At 43.3% G+C, this 19,205-nt stretch overlaps 1 protein-coding gene across 1 annotated transcript in view; it reads left to right on the top strand.

Moving 5' to 3' along the window:
- The window catches only part of DSTYK (dual serine/threonine and tyrosine protein kinase), a 50,301-nt gene that overhangs the window by 8,763 nt on the left and 22,333 nt on the right, over positions 1-19,205 (top strand). Inside the window, exon 2 of the mRNA XM_072759423.1 lies at positions 9,837-10,225. Coding sequence (XP_072615524.1) covers positions 9,837-10,225 — 389 coding nt within the window. The remainder of the gene's footprint in view (positions 1-9,836; positions 10,226-19,205) is intronic.

Raw genomic sequence — 19,205 nt, 5'->3', positions numbered from 1 at the left:
GACTGATTTGAATAAAAGCTCACAGGCACCTGGGTGGCTCAGTGGTTGAGCCATCTGCCTTCGGCTCAGGTCATAATCCTGGGGTCCTGGGATCAAGTCCTGCATTGGGCTCCCCTTGGGGAACTCTGCTTCTCCCCCTGCCTATGTCTCTGCCTCTCTCCTTGTCTCTCATGAATGAATAAATAAAATATTTTAAAAAATATTTTTAAAAATGAATAAAAGCTCACTATTTAAATTAGAGGGACAGTGTCTGAGCCAATATGGAGTGTATTTTTTAATATATTCTGTACAACATACTGTAGCCTTAACTTTTTAAAGATTAATTTATTTGGAAAAAAAAAGATTAATTTATTTGAGAGAGAGAATCCTCAGCAGGCTCCCCCACTGAGGCACAGAGCCTGAAGGGACTGGATCCTAGGACTCTTGAGATCATGACCGAGCAGAAACTGAGAGTAGGAGGTTCAACTGGTTGAGTCACCCAGGCCCCCCACCCAACCTTTTTAAAAGTTTTATTTACTTAGAGAGCCAGGGGGAGGGGCAGGGGGAAAGGAAGAGAGAATCTCTAGCAGACTCCCTGCTGAGAATGAAGCCCTATGGGAGGGCTCAATCCCATGACCCTGAGATCATGACCTGACCCAAAACCAAGAGCCAGGTGTGTGCAACCTCTTGAGCGACCCAGGCAGCCCTAGCCTTAACTTATAATATTATGGAGATATATAGGTGCAGGGGGGAATGTAGAGGGGAAACAGCCAGTAGGAGAAAAGTAATTTACTCTTTGGGCATATGAGACCCCACTGGGGGAACCTGTTTCAGTTTCTCCTGAGGGAGTGATTGGCTTGTTCTGCTGCCTCTTATTCCATGGAAAGAAATGGAGGAGTTCTGCTACCTCAACTTGGAAACATGTTTTCCTTTCCATCCTTGGAAACTATAGGATACAAGTAGTTAGATAGTAAGGAGGCTTGTCCTTCAGAAGAGGTGGAGATATGTTTCCTACTGCTGAGTGATCAGAAGGGACCTCTGCAAGCAGTGTGAAGTCATGCTGCTTCTGGTGGTTTCTTGTTCAATGAACTGGATGGTTATAGGTAACTTTTAGCATTGGAGCTAAGAGTTCGTCTGTACCGCTTAGTCCTTGAAGATTGTAACATCCCTGGAGGTGTTAAGCTTGATCACTGGTCGTGTTAGTGTCCTCTAGGTCTCTCCACCTTAAAGTCACCTTTTTTTTTTTTTCCCCTTTGCAGTTGATTAGTCTTTTGTGGGAGGTGTTCTAAGATTTCACTAAGAATCCTGTTCCTGAAAACAACTCCTTCCACTAGACCTTAGCACCCATTGACAACTCCCACTTGGCTTAGTGAGATTTTCTTATCCATTGTCCCTTCTGTATTTCTTAATTGGTATTCTATGGTAAGGAAGGGTTTTCCTTTTCCCTTTTTTGTTTTTAAAGATTTTATTTATTTATTTATTTATTTGAAAAAGCACACAAGTGGTGGGGGGAGGGGCAGAGGGAGAGGGAGAAGCAGACTCTCGGTTGAGCAGGGAGCCTGATGGATGCATGGGTTGATCCCAGAACCCTGAGATCATGACCTGAATTGAAGCAGATGCTTTACCAACTGAGCAACCCAGGTGCCTACGCCCACACTTTCCTTTTTTGCTTAGCAGTTTATACCAGTGTGGACTTACGAATTTTTTTCAGTGAATTATAATCCCTTGCTATCATTTAAGAGAATGTTTATGCCTAATTGTCCCTGATTTGGTCAGTGAGCCCCACTCTGAGCTGGTTCCTGTGTCCTTTTGACCCATTCCCATCATGGAATCATTCGTAATGGTTACTAGGTATCAGAGGCTACCTACCAAATGACAGACGCTAAGTAAGCCCTCTGTGAAGCTTGGGGTTGGCTTCCTTAGAGGAGCTGCTTCCATCTCTGCATCCCATAAGCTACAGCTGCCCGCTGCCTTTCTGTTCCCTCTGTAGCTGAGTTTTGCCCAGAAGGGAACTTGTCAGCAGGCTGCTGAGTGTGAGCTCTTCATTTCAGGGCTACCATGGTATATAAGCTTCTGGGGGCGGTGGCCATCTCTCTCTTCCAGATTCCAGGACAATCTACTTCTTAAAAACTCTTAGAGACCTTTACATGGCCTCCAGGTAGGAAAACTTACTGACATTTCTGCCAGCTTGACTTTTCAGCTTTCACCAAGAGCTTAGGCTACTTGAGAACATCTCAATCTCTAACCTCCAAAAACCATTCCCTTCTACCACAATGTCCTTGTACTGCTTGGATCTGAGGATCCTGAAAACCAGACTATTTGGGTATGTTTTCCTTAAATTCTCCTGGGCTCCTAATGTCTCCTCCGTAATTCAGAATCTTGTAAATTGGGCTGACGGTCAGAGCTTGCTTGGGAATGATAAATAAATGTTTCGTGGCAGAGTCCGTTCTCGCAGCTCCCGGGATTTTTGTAGCTCAGTACTTTGAAGCTTGTAGTAGAATTGATGGTAGTAGAAAAATTGTATGACATTCATTTCTCAATTTAGGAGTTTGTCCTTTTCTTTACTCTTGGCACATGTAGTTCGTAAGAAATAAAAATGTCTCACTGCTTATTTGTGGAAATGCATATTTGTGTCACTGATTACTTGAGCGAATTATTAAATTCTCCCATAAAACCCTGTATATGTTACTCCCTTTCCGAGAGGACTACAAGTTCACTGTTAAAAGCAAGGTAAACAAACTGGACCCAGTGGAGGGAAATCTTCAGGTGCCAGGAACAAGGCTGGCAGAAGTAACTATTGGGACCCGAACTGCCTGTGAGTGGTCATAGTATGAGAAGACCAAGGTAGAGTCCCATTCACCTACTCCATGTCAGGCCTTCCCTACCTTGGCCATGGATTGCACCCACCCTGGCCCTCACCTCTCCAGTGTGTATTAGTGATGGGAATGGAAAACAGGCAAGGAGCATGCATTGACATGGATCCATTGCCATTACTCCAAAACCAACTTATTTTATTTAAAGATTTTATTTATTCATGAGAGACACACAGAGAGAGGCAGAGACACAGGCAGAGGGAGAAGCAGGCTCCTTGCAGGAAGCCCAATGTGGGACTTGATCCTGGAACTCCAGGATCACGCTCTGAGCTGAAGGCAGACATTCAACCACTGAGCCACCCAGGTGTCCCCACTCCAAAAACAATTTAAATAAAGTACCTATCCTAATGGGTCACTAGAGACATCAAAAGGTCATTAGCATTTCTTCCCTCCAGTTCTTCCTGTTTATAATAGTCTTAACCTCAAATGCAAAGGATAAAGAGAAGCATGAAAAATTTCTCTGAAAATATATTTTTATTTTTATTTTTTTAGAGATTTACTATTATTTTAGGGATACCTGGGTGGCTCAGTGGTTGAGCATCTGCCTTTGGCTCAGGGAGTGATCCTGGAGTTCCAGGATCGAGTCCCACATCAGGCTCCTTGCATGGAGCCTGCTTCTCCCTCTGCCTGTGTCTCTGCCTGTCTCTGTGTGTCTCTCATGGATAAATAAATAAAATCTTAAAAAAAAAATAAAGATTTACTATTATTTTAGAGCAAGTATACAGTGATGGGAGGGGCAAAGGGAGCCTGAGAGGGGGAATCTCAAGCAGACCCTGTGTTGAGTGTGGAGCCCAAAATGTGGCTTGATCCCATGACCCTGAGATCATGACCTAAGCTGAAATCAAGAATTGATGCTCAACTGACCAAACCACCCAAGTGCCCCACCCCCCTCCTTTTTTTTTTTTTTTTTTTTTTTTTTTTTTTTTTTTAGAAAAGGGACTTTAGAGATCTTAGGCAGAATAACAACTTTGTTTAAAAATGTGCACCAGCTAGTGTGCTTTATCCCCCCAGGCTTTATTTATTCCTCGTGATTTTAAGAGCTTTTTTTTTTTTTTTTTTTGAGATTTTATTTATTTATTTATGAGAGACACACAGAGAGAGGAGGCAGAAACACAGGCAGAGGGAGAAGCAGTCTTCCCGTGGGGAGCCTGATGCTGGACTCAATCCCAGGACCTTAGGATCGTGTCCTGAGCCGAAGGCAGCCGCTCAACCACTGAGCCACCCAGTGCCCTTGAGAGGGTCTGTATGAAACTTGACCGTTTTCATAGAGACTGCCAGCCTGCTTTATTTATTTATTTATTTATTTTAAAGGTTTCATATACTTGTTTGAGAGAGAGATAGCAGAGCAAGAGAGAATGCGAGGGAAGGACAGGGGGAGAGGAAGAGGCAGACTCCCTGCCCAGCTCAATCCCAGGACCCCAAGATTACAGCCCAGGCAGAAGACATATACTTAACCAACTGAGCCACCCAGGCACCTCTATCAGTCTGCTTTAGATTGGGTTCCTGGGGCACCTGGGTGGCAGTACACACTCTCAAATAAATAAATCTCAAAAAAAAAAAAAATAAATTGGTGTCCTGCAATCACCAAATTATATTTGTTTCCTAATTAGGAAAAATGTGGTAGTGAGTGTAGGGGAGGAAAAGTTTCTCTGTCTTTCTGGAGTCTCCAGCCGGGCCTAAGAATTAAACTGATGTAAGCGGGTACACAAGAGAAAAGCATACATGTTTTATTACGTTTTACATGTACATGGAGTCCCCACAAGAGATGAAGACTCAAAGAAGCAGAGCTGAACATTTACATAATGAATTTTATTTTAGATTTTATTTTTTTTAGATTTTGTATATTTATTCATCAGAGACACAGAGACACAGAGAGAGGCAGAGACACAGGCAGAGCGAGAAGCAGGCTACCTGCAGGGAGCCCCATGTGGGACTGGATCTCAGGACCCAAGGATCACACCCTGAGCCAGAGGCAGATGCTCAACCACCCAGGGGCCCCTGCAAACTGAATTGGACAAAGAGAAGTAAATTATGAAAATGTGACAAGACACAGTGGGTTGGGCTAGGGCAGTTAGTGGTGGAAAAGTAACTAGGAAGATAAGGGTTAGTTTAACAAGACTTATTTGTTCTGATTTTTCTTGGCCTCGACTCCAGGTCTCTGTAGATAAGAATGTTGCTTTCCTTCTAGTGTAGGGAGTTCATCATCCGATGGGGGTTTTATCTCCTGCTTTCAGGAAGAAAAAGGGGAAGTCAGAGGGCTCTTCTTACAATGCTGTGTGTCAAGTGAGCCTTTGGGTCAACCTTCATGGCCACTGTTGACCACCATGTATTTTTATTTTTAAAATATTTTATTTATTTATTCATGAGAGACGCAGAGAGAGAGGCAGAGGCAGAGGGAGAAGCAGGCTCCACGCAGGGAGCCCAATGTGGGACTTGATGCCAGGTATCCGGGATCACGCCCTGGGCTGAAGGCAGTGCTAAACCGCTGAGCCATCCGCGCTGCCCGACCAACACGTATTGAGCTGGCCCCTAACACCTAGGTCCAGCGCTTATACCGTCCTGTGCTCCAGTCTCTTATCTGCCTCGATAAATGAGAAACATGGGCTCTGTTTCGTTTTGTTTTTTAAACTACTGGCTCCTCATCTGTAAATGGGGATAATAATAGTCCTTGTCTGGTAGAATTGCATTAAATGAGATGAGGCAAATTAGAGACTGTTACTAGAAATGACTTAGTAAATGTTACTGGGGGGAGGGGAGTACGTTTTCCTTTGCCCTTCTTGGTTCTCGGCCAAGACACCCCTGTGATAAAAAGACACATTCACAGGAGAAAAACAAGTTTAATAATGTGTATACCTCCTGTATGCCTGTTTTTCCTCCAGGAGAAATTCCAAAAAGACCCTATGCCACCACCTTAAACATTTCCAGCTAAAGACAAAGATATTGAGGCTGGGCGGGGGTCAGTTATGGGAGGTTACCAGGAGGAACACTGTGAAAAGGGTAAACGTTATGAGTTAAGATAAGGGTCTCTAGAGATTTAGACTCGTCTTTCTCTTCCTGGTACAGAAAGGGAGACACTCTTGCAATGGAGAGTCCTCAGTTTACTACTGTAAGTGTAACAGGGTAACTTGTGCTCAGTTTTCAGAGTTTCATCTGTGTCTGCTGTTCGTTTAAAAACAACCAGCTTAAAATGATGTGCCAAAGAGACTTATCTTGGGGTGGTATATATTGCTCCCCTTTGTGATTAAAAAGAAATAAAACGGGTTGCTGCTATAGTTGATTTTCTCCTCCCCCTTCTAGTTAGAAACCTCTGTTTAGAAGTAACCCTGATCAAAATGATCTGTATTTAAGAAGCATCAAGGAAAAAAAAAAAAGAGCCTTGGCTTGCACGTTAGACAACTTGAGTTGAATTTTCCTGCAGCTAGAGCTGGCAGGGTTAATGTGCTCCAGCTGAGAAGCCCTGCTGGTCCCTTCTGGCAGCCCCAGATGCAGATGCTGTTATATTAATTACAAAAGAAAACCCGATTAACTCAGAAGTCCTTAAACTATCTGTGAGGCAGCTGCTCCAGCTCTGAAGCAGGTTTTCTTCCTCCCTCCTACTGTCAGGCCAGAGTTTGGAATCTCTTCTTTATAGAGCTGCTGAAACTGCACTTCTCCGTAGGTCCTCAGAGCCCTTGGTTAGTTCAGTCAACTTTTTGATCTGTTGTTATAGTAGTCCAGGGAGAGCTAGCATGATTAAATTCACAGATAATTTAAGATAAAAACAACCAGCCCAACCATCCGTCCCCCTCAATGGTTTTTCTTGCACCAGTTAAAACCTGATGGCGTCCTGGAATTTTAGAACTGGAAAGGATGTTAAAGATGATGTCATGCACCTCCCTGAGTTCACGGATGAGAAATCCAAGGCCAAGAAAACTCAAATGAATTGGCAAAGTCACAGAGCTAGTGAGCAGTGGAGCCTGGGATTCACAATCTGCCCTTCTTCCTCATGCTTTTTCTCTTGCATGCTTTGCTCCTCCCTCCTGGACCATTTGCCTGGGAGAGGCAGGGAGGGAAACGATCTAGTGTTGACTATTTCTGTTTGTGCCCTTATTCAAATCTGGTAGACCTATGCCAGAGATCTAAAAGTGGAAAAGCTAACGATTAGTGGTGGAAGCAAAGAGCTTGAATAGTGACGTACTGAAAAATGATGGCAATACCCATATTGCAGATTTTCTTCAGTCCACTATTTGCATGAAGAACCCCAGTGGAATGCATGGAAATGAAAATTAAAACTGGGCTCAGCACCAGCCCCCTCTCCCATGGCCCTGGTCTATGGTGGTTTAGTTGTAGTAGCTGTTTTTGTCACGACAGATGGAGGGGGAGGGTGATCATTTGGGTCAGATGATTATTAATGGGGTGTGTCTCCTCTGGTTTTGGCTGATGCAGCATGTTTTACTAGCTTTCCTATAGTTGACATTTTGTCCCAGAGGTTTTGTGATCTCACCCTCTGGTCCTGTAAAATGATGAGCTGGTGTTAGTTCTATGTTACCCACTCTTCACGTTCATTTTAGCTTCTTTTTAAAATTATATATCAACTTATGTTGTAGGAGTTATGAAGGTTGTCAGTGTGGGCTTATTATACCTGGGCGCCTCTCTGAGCATCTGAGCGGCACTGGAAAAAGAGGAAGGGATAAGAAAGGATGGCTGAAAGTGATTCTGTCTGGTGAATCTACCTTGCTCACAGCTCACGCTGACACCATTGTAGTTAAATTCTTTGAGGTGAACTGAGAGGTCCTATTCTGTTGTCCACGTCCATTCTGTGTTGAGATGAAGGTTTTTGGGAATGACCATTGCCCCTGGACCTTTCTGAGTACTTAGTGGAACTACTTATAGCTTTCAATAGATCATTCTCCACAGTAAACGGGTTCTTACATAGAGCAAACAAGTGCATAACTTGAGTACTTACTAAGTGTCAGTCACTGTGTTAGGTGTTGAGGATACAGAGAAAAGTATGATGGTTCTTCCTGCTTTCGATCATTATAAATGGATAACTAGAATAGACTCTGGTAAGTGTTGTTTAGTTGTGAACAAGATATGAAGGGACTCAGGACTAGCCCATTGCTACTTGCTCAGTGGCCACACAAGCAATTGGCTACATCCCCTTGCTTTTATTTATTTATTTTAGAGATTTTATTTAAGTAAACTATGCACTGAATATAGGGTTTGAACTCACAACCCCAAGATCAAGGGTTGCATGCTCTGCTGACTGAGCCAGCCAGACACCCCTGTCTCCTTGGTTTTATTTTATTTTATTTTTTTTATTTAGAGAGAGAGAGAGGCAGAGACACAGGAGGGGGGAGAAGCAGGCTCCATGCCAGGAGCCTGATGCAGGACTTGATCCCGGGACTCCAGGATCGCGCCCCGGGCCAAAGGCAGGCACCAAACCGCTGAGCCACCCAGGGATCCCTGTTCCCTTGGTTTTAGATTGTGGGTCAAAGATTAGACCAGTGGTCCGGTGTGTTACTCTTGTGGTTGGTAAATGCCTTGAATACAGTTAGGCTCTCTGTTACCATTCCTTGCCTTTTCAAAGGAACTGGTCTCTTTCCCAGAAGAATCGATTTCCTTGTCTTGGTATCCTGATGTACATAAGCAGGCCAGGTGATGGACTTACAGACAGACATGAAAGGACAGGCTTAATGTAATGCATGGAGGGGTTTGGGTGAAAGCAAAACCTTCTTGAAACCTTTTGGTGGTGCCATTTGTGGAAAAGAAGGAGGTGTTTGACGATTTGTAACAGGATAGATAGATACAAACTGAAGTAGAAGAGCCTCTTAATTAAATCAGACCTCCCTTTCACAAATAGGGTATGGATAGTTTAACAGCTCAGGGCAAAGTGATGAAAATGAATACTTTTCAGTTGGTGCTACACCAAGTTTCAGTAAGGTTCTATTTGGCCCAGAGATCAGGCTTCTTACAGCCTAAGAACCCTGTGTCTGTGTCTTCATGAATAAACACAGGGGTTGCCTGAATCACACAAAGGAGTGGCCCCTGAACCAAATAAGTGCCTCTGAACCAAATGATTGCATTCAGAATCTGACACTTTCAGGTCAATGCATTCCTGGTTCCTTTTCCCAGACAGCAGTTTCTCCTACTTTAGGAGGCTTTGCCTTCTCTCTTGAACACCATTTAATGTGTTTGTGGAAGCTCACCATTTAGATGAGCTTGGTTACCCTAAGTGGATGTTTCTGAGCTAGATCATGTTCTTCCTCGATTTACCTGGATTTTCCCCTAACAGGCAGTTCCTCCCTTTGTCTTAACTCAGTCAGACATGGCAGCTGGGATGCTGTCACCAGCTATTAGAGATATGAACTGGAAAAGATTCTGGAAATAATGCAAACTCAAGTAACATTGTATCTTGATGTATGTATATGTAAAGATTTGTTTTCACACACATACCTAGGAAAGATTAGCTCACACATTTAGTTATAAAAGATGTCATAAATGAGGAAAGTAAGCAGCTAAAACTGCAGATGGTAGAGACATATAAAGGAGCCTTCTATGTTCAAGTGTTAGGTCTTCTGTCACGAAGGTTTTCATTTTGACATCTTTAGATATGGTTTCTTCTTGGATTCATGTCCTAGTTAGTGGAGTCTTTAGTGGCCCTGTCTGTTTAAGGACCTTATGATTGTAATGGAGTCCTTGTGTATGTGGGCTGGTCATTCACTGGATGAAAAAGGAGCGGGGAGGGATCAGGTCACTGACACCTTTCTAGGTAGAGACAGTTGCTCTGGGGACAAGTCAGGAAGGGGACTTCTGTTTGATATTTGAGGAGTCTTTTCTGACCAAGATGTTTTCCTGATGTCTCCTCCAACCAAGAGCTCTCTAGAAATTTCTAACCTGGGGCCCTGCCATCCTGACTGGGTCTCTGGGAGAGTCTCCGTCTACCCCTCCTCACTGTCTCTCTGTACTCCTTTTTCCTTCTCCATCCTCCCCTTCCCCAACCAGGCCAGCTGAGCTGCATTGCCTTCCCACCTAAGGAAGAGAAGTACCTCCAGCAGATTGTGGACTGCCTTCCCTGCATCTTGATCCTCGGCCAGGATTGTAATGTCAAGTGCCAGCTGTTGAACCTGCTGTTGGGGGTGCAGGTGCTTCCCACCACCAGGCTGGGCAGTGAGGAGAACTGTAAGCTTCGACGCCTCCGCTTCACCTATGGGACTCAGACTCGGGTCAGCCTGGCACTCCCTGGCCAGTATGAACTAGTTCACACGTTAGTTGCTCACCAGGGCAACTGGGACACCATCCCTGAGGAGGATTTGGAGGTCCAAGAGGACAGTGAGGACGCTGCCCATGTTTTAGCTGAACTGGAGGTGACGATGCACCACGCTCTCTTACAGGTACCAGTCTCGGAATTATACAACAATTGCTCACATATGTACCAGCTTTTCCTGATTTGAGCTTTCTCACAGAGTGATTTGGCAATATATAGTCTGGGCTCTGAGCATTAGCTGATGGAGCACATAATCTAGGAAGTTGAAAAACAGACAAGGCCTGAACGCAGCAGGACCCTAAGCTATTCACTTATCTCCTTGCCCCCTTATCTCCCTTTCTACAATAGAAGGAATGTGCTGCTTGCATCTCGACAGGCTTTTACAGAGTAATTATGATCAGGGCCAGAAATCCTTTTTCATTTCTCAGCAGGAAGGCATTGCTAGAATTGTCTACAGCCATCCCTGTCTGAAAGGAATGGTAAGATGGTGGATTATTCATGCTCCTAATCAAGTTGAGACCAAATAAAGAATTCTGTGAGTTTTTCCTTAGATCTAGCCATTATTTACTAAGTGGGACAGATCATATCTCCGACTTCCTAAGGAATTGGAGAACCTGGGGACAGATCTGGCTCAGTGTAAGGAGATAGGGAGATCCTATCATCTTAAAGGATATCTTCTTGACTTCTCTCTTGAAGTAAACTCCTCTAAGAGAGAGCACAGCTCTTGTGGTGTCTTCTAAGAGATCATATCGACTATTATCTGGTATTCATATCTCTACTTACGAAGGATTCAACTCTTGTGCTAGGCTTCCTCTCCTCTACAGCTGGGGTCGGGCTATGTGATTAGACTGAGTGGGGATCAGCAAAGAATGTGACTATAACAGGGGTCAGGAGTGGGTAAGATGAAAAGAATGCAGACCTGCTCAGAACAGAGTCCCATCACCTTGATTAGCCGTGCCAGGAAGGAAGGGCTAGGTTAACAGGACTAGGAAGTTTTGTTTCTTCTTTCTTACAACCTCTGCACCTACCCCTGTTCTAAAAAGCCTGATCTCCCAGTCAATGAATGAGTCCTTTGGTTGTGGCCACGGCCTCTGACACTCTAGAGCTAGAAACTGTCATCTCCTTTCCTTCCAGAGACCAGATTTCCTTTATCTTGATAAATGCTAGAGGGGCTATGTACACAAGCCAGCATTTTCTTGGAGCAGAGTTTCAGTGGTACTTTCCTCCATTTTCAGAGTGAGAGCTTGTACTCCTTAAGTCCAGGATGCTGAGAGGGTTCTTGCATAACGCTGACAAATAGCTCTGACAGTAATCCTTGTTTTTTGACTGAGGCTGCTGGCTTGGCTATGAACTTCTTTGTAGTTCATAAGTATTTAAGCCATACACAATCTCTCTGACATACTGGTCCAATCTGGTTCCTTCAGGTTCCAATGGCTTTCCAGACTTTTCTAGAGTTTCTTTCACTGGGGTCACCTGGCTGGCTCAGTTGGTAGAGCATGATCTTGATCTTGGAGTTGTAAGTTTGAGCCCCACATTGGGTGTAGAGTTTACTCTAAAAAATTTATATGTATATGTGTGTGTGTGTATTTATATATATATATATATGTATGTATGTATGTATATGCACGTATGATTTCATTCAGTGTAAGAAATAATATTTTCTAACAGGATCTAGTACGTATATACAATATACAATACACATTAAAATAACATTTCAGGGATCCCTGGGTGGCGCAGCGGTTTGGCGCCTGTCTTTGGCCCAGGGTGCGATCCTGGAGACCTGGGATCGAATCCCACGTCGGGCTCCTGGTGCATGGAGCCTGCTTCTCCCTCTGCCTATGTCTCTGCCTCTCTCTGTGTGTGTGACTATCATAAATAAATAAAAATTAAAAAAAAATAACATTTCATGAAACAATACTTTTACTTTTTATAAAACACACTATTGTCTATTTTATTTGATTTCATTTTAAAAAAATGATCGTAGCTGCTACATTCTGTGTTACTGCTTAAAAAACACTGTTAGTAGCTTTCCTGACTGCTTGCTATAGGTTGGGTGGTGGTTCTTCCTTTTCTTGCCTTTTAAAAAACAATCTTGGAATGTGAACAAAGCCATGTGCAGGAGAAGCACATCACTTGATTGATTTCTCTGGGTCCCTTCATTTTATTGGTTTTAATTTTTAATGCTCATTTACTTTTGTTCCATGAATTGAGGCAATTGGAGCAAGTGCAAGGCAGGAGAAGGAGAGCCGTTCCCCAGGCGCACATCTGAGCACACAGCTCACCGGGGAGAGCTCCCCTGGCCTGCTCCTGAAGTGTGTGAAGCACTGCACTGAGCTCCTGGTTGAGGAGGCTACTTGGTTGGGAAGTCAGTATACCAGATCAGCTTTCTCTCTGTACAGCTGAAATACATATTTTCTTTCTTGAGGAATATTCTTCTCTTGTCTTGAGGAATTCTCTAGCCTCTTATGTTCTGTTTCATGTGGTTTTTGAGACTTCCTTAGCCAATATTTCTCTGCATCTGCTTTATTCTCCAGTGGTTTTGATGTAGAAATAGCAACGGGCCCCAACGGTTCTAAGTTTGGAACCCCTTGATGCCAGGCCTCAGGGAAGCCTGAGTAGCCTTTGTGGAGCTCAGGCCCTGCTCTCCCACTACAGTCGGGCTCCTGTCTTCATTACACTCATGGGCCTCAGTGCTGGGGGCTCATAGCCAGGGGCTCTTCCTAGCTAATTTTGAAGATTTTTGTGTCAGTGAAAAAGATCTTTTTGTTTAATTCCAGCTATATTTAGGACCAGTGAGATAGCTCTAAACAGACATTGCATTTGGTTTGCAAAGAGGGTGGTAAAGAAAGGAAAACTTAGCTCAAGGAAACCAAGACTGAATTAGGGGAAATGAGATGTTCATTTTCAACTGTCAGATTATCAAAGCAGAGTTTCCCACTACCCCCTTATACAATGGTCATTCTTCTCATACGGTGCTTTAAAGTCCTCATAAATTAGCCAGTTTCAGTGTGTTCCAGAATAGGCTAACCCATGTGGACCCACAGTGCTCGGTATTCCCAGCTTTTTAGCTCTGGGTCTCCTGAGATTTTCAGTTCATAATTCAACGGCAGAGGAACACCATCACACTGTTAGTTTCTGTAACCTCATTTCATGTGGAAACATAGTAATTTTCCAACTGGCAGCACATTTCACCATTGACCAGACTTACTAGGTCTGTCTCCACATATATATACTTCCCCTACCCCCTACCTGGCATGTTTACTACCACCCCTTCTTAGGAGTCCAGTGGAACACGAGTGTCTGCTTTAAGTTGCCTCAGTTTGATATGTGTGTGTGTGTATTTTTCCCATGAACACCCATAAGAAAAGGGAGTATCAAGGAGCTAAGATGATGAAACGTTCGCAGTATGAGGGGGCACTCCTGTAGCCTGCCTGTGGTGTTTCACTTGTGTTAACTTACAGAGCTGTCAGTTGTTCTGCTGGCCTGTTTATCTCCACCCTTTGGACAGATGTACATGTCACCTGGCAGCCAGACTGCCACATGCTGACATGACTCTTTGCTCAGAATGATGTCTGATGGGGTATCTTTGAGAAAACTGAGGTAGACTGTCATGTTTGCAAGTCAGTCTGGTGACTTGCAAGTAAATTTTATTTTTAACTCTAACTAGTTGGAATAGTAAAGTTTTCTCTTTATAACCCTCAGTACTGGGCAGCCAAGGTGGCTCAGCGGTTTAGCGCCACCTTTAGCCAGGGGCATGATCCTGGAGACCCGGGATCGAGTACCGTGTCAGGCTCCCTGCATGGAGCCTGCTTCTCTCTCTGTGTGTCTCTCATGAATAAATAAAATCTTAAAAAAAATTACATTATAACCCTAGTACCCTCAGTCAGTCAATAACTGGCAATGGAAATAATCTATTTTTAATATCATACAGACATTGGTACTTCTAAGTTCTCAGCCATTAATACTTTCACAACCCAAAATTGTTATAAAGGATTTTACTTAAAAATGACAAAGGTTTATGCAAGACTTTAACCCCCAAATTCACTCAACATTGTTGCTAGAAAACTAGCCTCTCTCAATTTTTATCTATTCATTGGCATTTATGATGGTGCCTATAAAACTAAATCTGTTGTGTGTTGTTCACCTTAGTTAGATACCATATCTTATCTTGAATGTCTCTAGATTGAAAGATAACAGTTGATTGGTAAAAAGGCGGAAAGAAGGCTGTGTGAAGGTCCTTGGGGCAAGAAGATAACCTTTAAGAGGAGATAGTATATGGAATTGGGTAAAAAAATGGCCCTTCCAAGGGAAAAGACCCAGAGTTGGGGTAATATGTATATGATGGAGAATGGCACTCTTGAAATACAATTACAGTAAAGAAACTGTGATTATACGGGGCAAAGAGAAAGGGGAGCTAAAGTGTTATGTTAAAAAAGGGTATTGGAAGTTCAGGCAAATGCGAAATTATAAATTCCTTCTAGGCAGTGAGCCTGTACCCTTCATATTTAACATCTCTCTTGGCTCTCCCTGAACACATACTAACAGATGTAGTAGAATATAAGCATCCTGCGTATCTGCGTATGTTGCAGGTTAATTTCTCTATTAAGGAGGTTGGTGGTTTAGAGGCAAGTTTTGTTGTTGTTGTTTTAAATCCGTCTGCTCACTAAAATAAAAGTAAAAAAGAACAGCTTGGGGCAGCCTGGGTTGCTCAGTGATTTAGCTGGTTTAGCACCGCCTTCAGCGCAGGGTGTGAACTTGGAGACCTGGGATCCAGTCCCATGTCAGCTCCCTGCAGGGGACCTGCTTCTCCCTCTGCCTATGTCTCTGCCTTTCGCTGTCTCTCATGAATAAAAAAATATATAATCTTAAAAAAAAAAAAAAAAAGGACAGCTTGAATCTGAGGCTGTGTTTTTTCAGTTTACCACCAGTGATTCATTTGTGGCCTCCCAAGGTTAGCTCTTGGGGAGAAAATCTGGCAGAGGTTATAGTCTTAATCTTCCTCTCTTGTGTTGTTTCTGGGGTCCCATCTATCTCTTTCTTACACCCAGAGGCTTCCCTGTTTTCACCACCTCAAAGATCTGTGTGTGTTTCACCTTGAATCAAGGATGGTAGGGGTAGGGAATTCAGAGACTCAGGGCCTGAAAATACTGTCAACAGGCAGAAACTGTTGTTTGGGCTATTGTTCTCTTTTGGACTTCTTTCATGGTATCTCAATCAGTCCCTGCAGGATTGCCTCATGGCAGAGCCTTTCCTTTGTAGGATATATTTCTTCATCTAGAATACTAGGATCGTCAGGATCCCTAAAGTCATCTTGTCCTTCCTTTATTCAATCTTTCAGAACCTGCCTAACATCAACCCAGACAATTCTTGACACACATGGACCTTCAGTAACTGTTAAAACATCTCTTTATAGTCTAGTGGACCTGGATGTACATCCTGGCTTGTCATTTAACTGACGGTGTGACTGGGCTGTTTCCCTCTTTTGCAAGGTGGGGGGGCAATCCATATCTTCTAGGACTGGTGTGAGGCCGCAGTATGAGGGTGTGTGTGAGGATGTAGCACAGTGTCTGTCACAGAATAAGCCAGCTTCCTCCTCACCCCCCCCCCCCGTTTTTAAAAAAGATTTTATTTATCTGAGACAGAGAGAGTACACAAGCAGGGGGAGCTGTAGGCAAAGGGAGAGGGAAAAACAGACTTCCTGCTGAGTCAGGAGCCTGATGCGGGATTCGATTCCAGGACCCTTGGATCATGACCCGAGCAGAAGGCAGACTCTTAAATGACTGAGCCACCCAGGTGCCACTCCCTCCACCCTTTGACTGTATTAATCAGCATCCTTGAGAAGAGAATTTATCCCTCTCTCAGTCACCCATCCCTTCCCTAACAGCCATGGGGGTTAGGATGGTTAGCCATCCCTTCCTTTCGTCAGTCCTAAGTCCTTCTGGTTCCAACTTAGCTATCATTACTGTTCTGCTCTAGTTAGAGTCAAAGTTCTTCGTCATTCATTATGAAGTTCTTTGTAATGAAAGAAGAGAAAGATGTTATTAAAAGGTAAATAAGACAAAAGTCATATGGTTAAAAGGTAAAGTTTTCCCTTCCTCCTTCTCTCTTCTCCATTTACCACTTTGTCTCTGCTTTGATGAATCTAGTAAGTGACAAGAATAAAGCTTCAGATTCCTGCTTTCATCTGTATCTCTGTGTACTGGATGTTCGAATACCCACAAGGTAGATCACATAGCGGCTATTCAATATGTAGTGAGCCAAGTATTTTCTACAGAAATAACAAGAACAGAGACATATTTTCCTTCATATGTAATTAGTACTTGAGAGTAATCCTTCTGGGAACCATGTAAAAATGAAGAAAAATCAACCTGTGTAAAAACAAACAGGAAAAACATCTCAACTGCCCCATGAGAATGACACGGGAGGAGAATGGACAGTAAAGGTAGGTAGACTAGAGGACAGGGATTGAGGTCATGTGCGACGTGGTCAGTTGCTGAGCAAGGGCACGGCTATATTATGTAGTTGTGTACTTCTTTTCTGTGTGTTGTCAACCCAAGGCTTCAGAACTGTAGAGTAAGTAAAGACCTTTGTGACCTGCCTGATCTCCTGGCAGTCGTATGTTTAACCATCAGTTTATATACTTGTCCTTGGCCAGAACTGAATTTCAGGGGCGTGCCATGAGCCATAAGAGCCAGTGTTTTAGGAAGTGGTCAGGCTTCTTCAGCGATCAAGCGATTTCTTCTTGGCAATGTCATTTTATATCAAAGACAAAACCTAAGAGGGCAGTTCTAGTGTTTGCAGAGTAACAATCTCCTTTCTGTTCATTCTCTTAATCTTTTCTGAGAAAATTGATGATTGACACACCAACCTCTGTAGATTCCATAGATTTGTGCAGAATGCATTCTATGAGAGAAATCTCTTTAGGAGTTCACTGTGACTCCCACTGGGAATTCTGGGGATACTCTTATTCCCTGAGATTCTTTTTCCCTGAGTCAGTTAGGAGCAAAATGCTTATTCACCACTTTATTCTTGGAGGAGGAGGCAAACAGCAGTTGTAGCTAAGTGTGTGGGATATGGGTTGAAAGATAGGAAGTTTTACATATGAGTATTGAAAATGGTTTTGAGCAGGTAGTGAAGGTGTCATTTATTCATCCATTCATTCCACACGTATTTCTTGGATGCTTACACAGTGCCAAGCACCATTCTAGGTGCTACGATGGCCAATAGTCTTTTACAAAACCGTCCAAGGTCAGGCCTCCCTCTCAGGTGGCCATAATAGGGCCCAGAACAGGCCTGGCTCATCCTCTCTATATTAATTGTTACTTTTTCACTCCTTGTCTCCAGGAGACAGTGCTGGCTTCCCTTTTTGTTTATAACTGTCAGGGATGAGTCATCCTTCACCCCAAGTGTCACTGAATCACATAGCACATTCCAGTCTGGTTTGTACTGCTGCCAGGATGTCAGGCAGGAGGCTCTTTCTGCCTGGCTCCCAGTGCTCACGGTCATCAGCACGGTGAGACCAACTGCACACATTAATTCACTGGGGAATGGAGAAGAACAAGCGTGGTATTGTTTTCTATCCATTTTTGTTTAGTACAAGATACATTTAGGAGTGGACAAGTTCTTTCTAGGTGCCAGTATATCGAACAGTACCTACCATTAGAAAGCCCTCAATCCATTTTTAATTTATTTATTTTAAAGATTTTAATTTACTTATTTGACAGAGGGAGCAAGGGAGCGCAAATGGGGAGCAATAGAGGAAGAGGGAGAAGCAGACTCCCCACTGAGCAGGGAGCCTAGTGCAAGGCTGGCGCCCAGTGCAAGGCTTGATCCCAGGACCCCAGGATCATAATCTGATCCAAAAGCAGACACTTAACTGGCTGAGCCACCCAGGCGCTTCCTGTTCCTTTCTTAAGTGAATTTGTACCTGTGAGCAAATAAAGCAGCAGTCTCCTAGGAAGGATATTGGTTCTGCAAGTGGACCCCACAGCTTTTGGTGTTTGTGCACACAAAATGGTTCTTTGAAGAAAACCTAGAAATTTATTTTAGAATTTTAAGAAAATTGAGGTGCCTGGGTGGTTCAGTTGATTGTCTGTCTTCAGCTCAGGTCGTGATCCCGAGGTCCTGGGATTGAGCCTCACTTCAGGCTCTCTGATCAGTGAGGAGCCTGCTTCTCCTTCTCCTTCTGCCCCCTGACTCCTGCTTTTTCTCTCTCACTCTCTGTTTCAAATAAATAAATAAAACATTAAACAAAGAATTTTAAGGAAATCTGTTATAAACAAGCAAACAAAATTATTCCTGAAAATTTTCTATTTAGAAAATACCTCTTATTTTGGTTTGCTTATTTAGGCTTTCTTCTCTTGATATTCCTGTAATAAATTAGATTGATTTATATATGTATTTTTTAAGTTTTTCTTTATTTATTCATGAGAGACACACAGAGGCAGAGACATAGGCAAAGGGAGAAGCAGGCTTCTCACTGGGAGGCCGATGGGGACTCAATCCCTGGACCCCTGGGATCATGCCCTGAGCCAAAGGCAGACGTTCAACCACTGAGCCACCCAGGCGTCCCGGTTTATATCTTTAAAAATGGTTTGTAACTTTACTTATTTATTTTTGTTTTTAAAGATTTTATTTGAGAGAGAGAGAGAGCTTGCGCGCATGAGTTGTAAGGAGGAGGCAGAGGGAAAGAAAGAAGCAGACGGAGCCCCAGTGCGGGGCTTGATCCCAGGACCCTGAGATTATGAACTAAACTGAAGGCAGAGGCTTAATCAACTGAGCCATCCAAGTGCCCTGGTTTGCAACTTTAAAATAAATATTTTAAAAAACATTTTCACCTATAGTTCTCTACCTTACTGTAATGTTTCATTTTTTAGGATTCTCTCCTAGTCTTTATCAAATTATTATATGTATTGTAACATTGGAATTTAGGCAATTGCGTGTTCTACTCTAAGCCTTAAAAGTTCTTACCCACTTTTTGAATATGCCTCATGAAGTGATTCATACTCTAGCAGTGTGACTCAGGGTAGTGAAAGGAGGTTTGTTTTGAACAGTGGGATGAGTGTCAGACTTGTCTACCAACCAGAAAACATTTCATGCAATTCAAG

The sequence above is a fragment of the Vulpes vulpes genome, chromosome 5 (genome assembly GCF_048418805.1).
Source record: "Vulpes vulpes isolate BD-2025 chromosome 5, VulVul3, whole genome shotgun sequence".
Classification (NCBI taxonomy): domain Eukaryota; kingdom Metazoa; phylum Chordata; class Mammalia; order Carnivora; family Canidae; genus Vulpes; species Vulpes vulpes.
The sequence above is the reverse complement of the archived record's forward strand: the minus strand, read 5'-3'. Positions and strand labels throughout refer to the sequence as shown.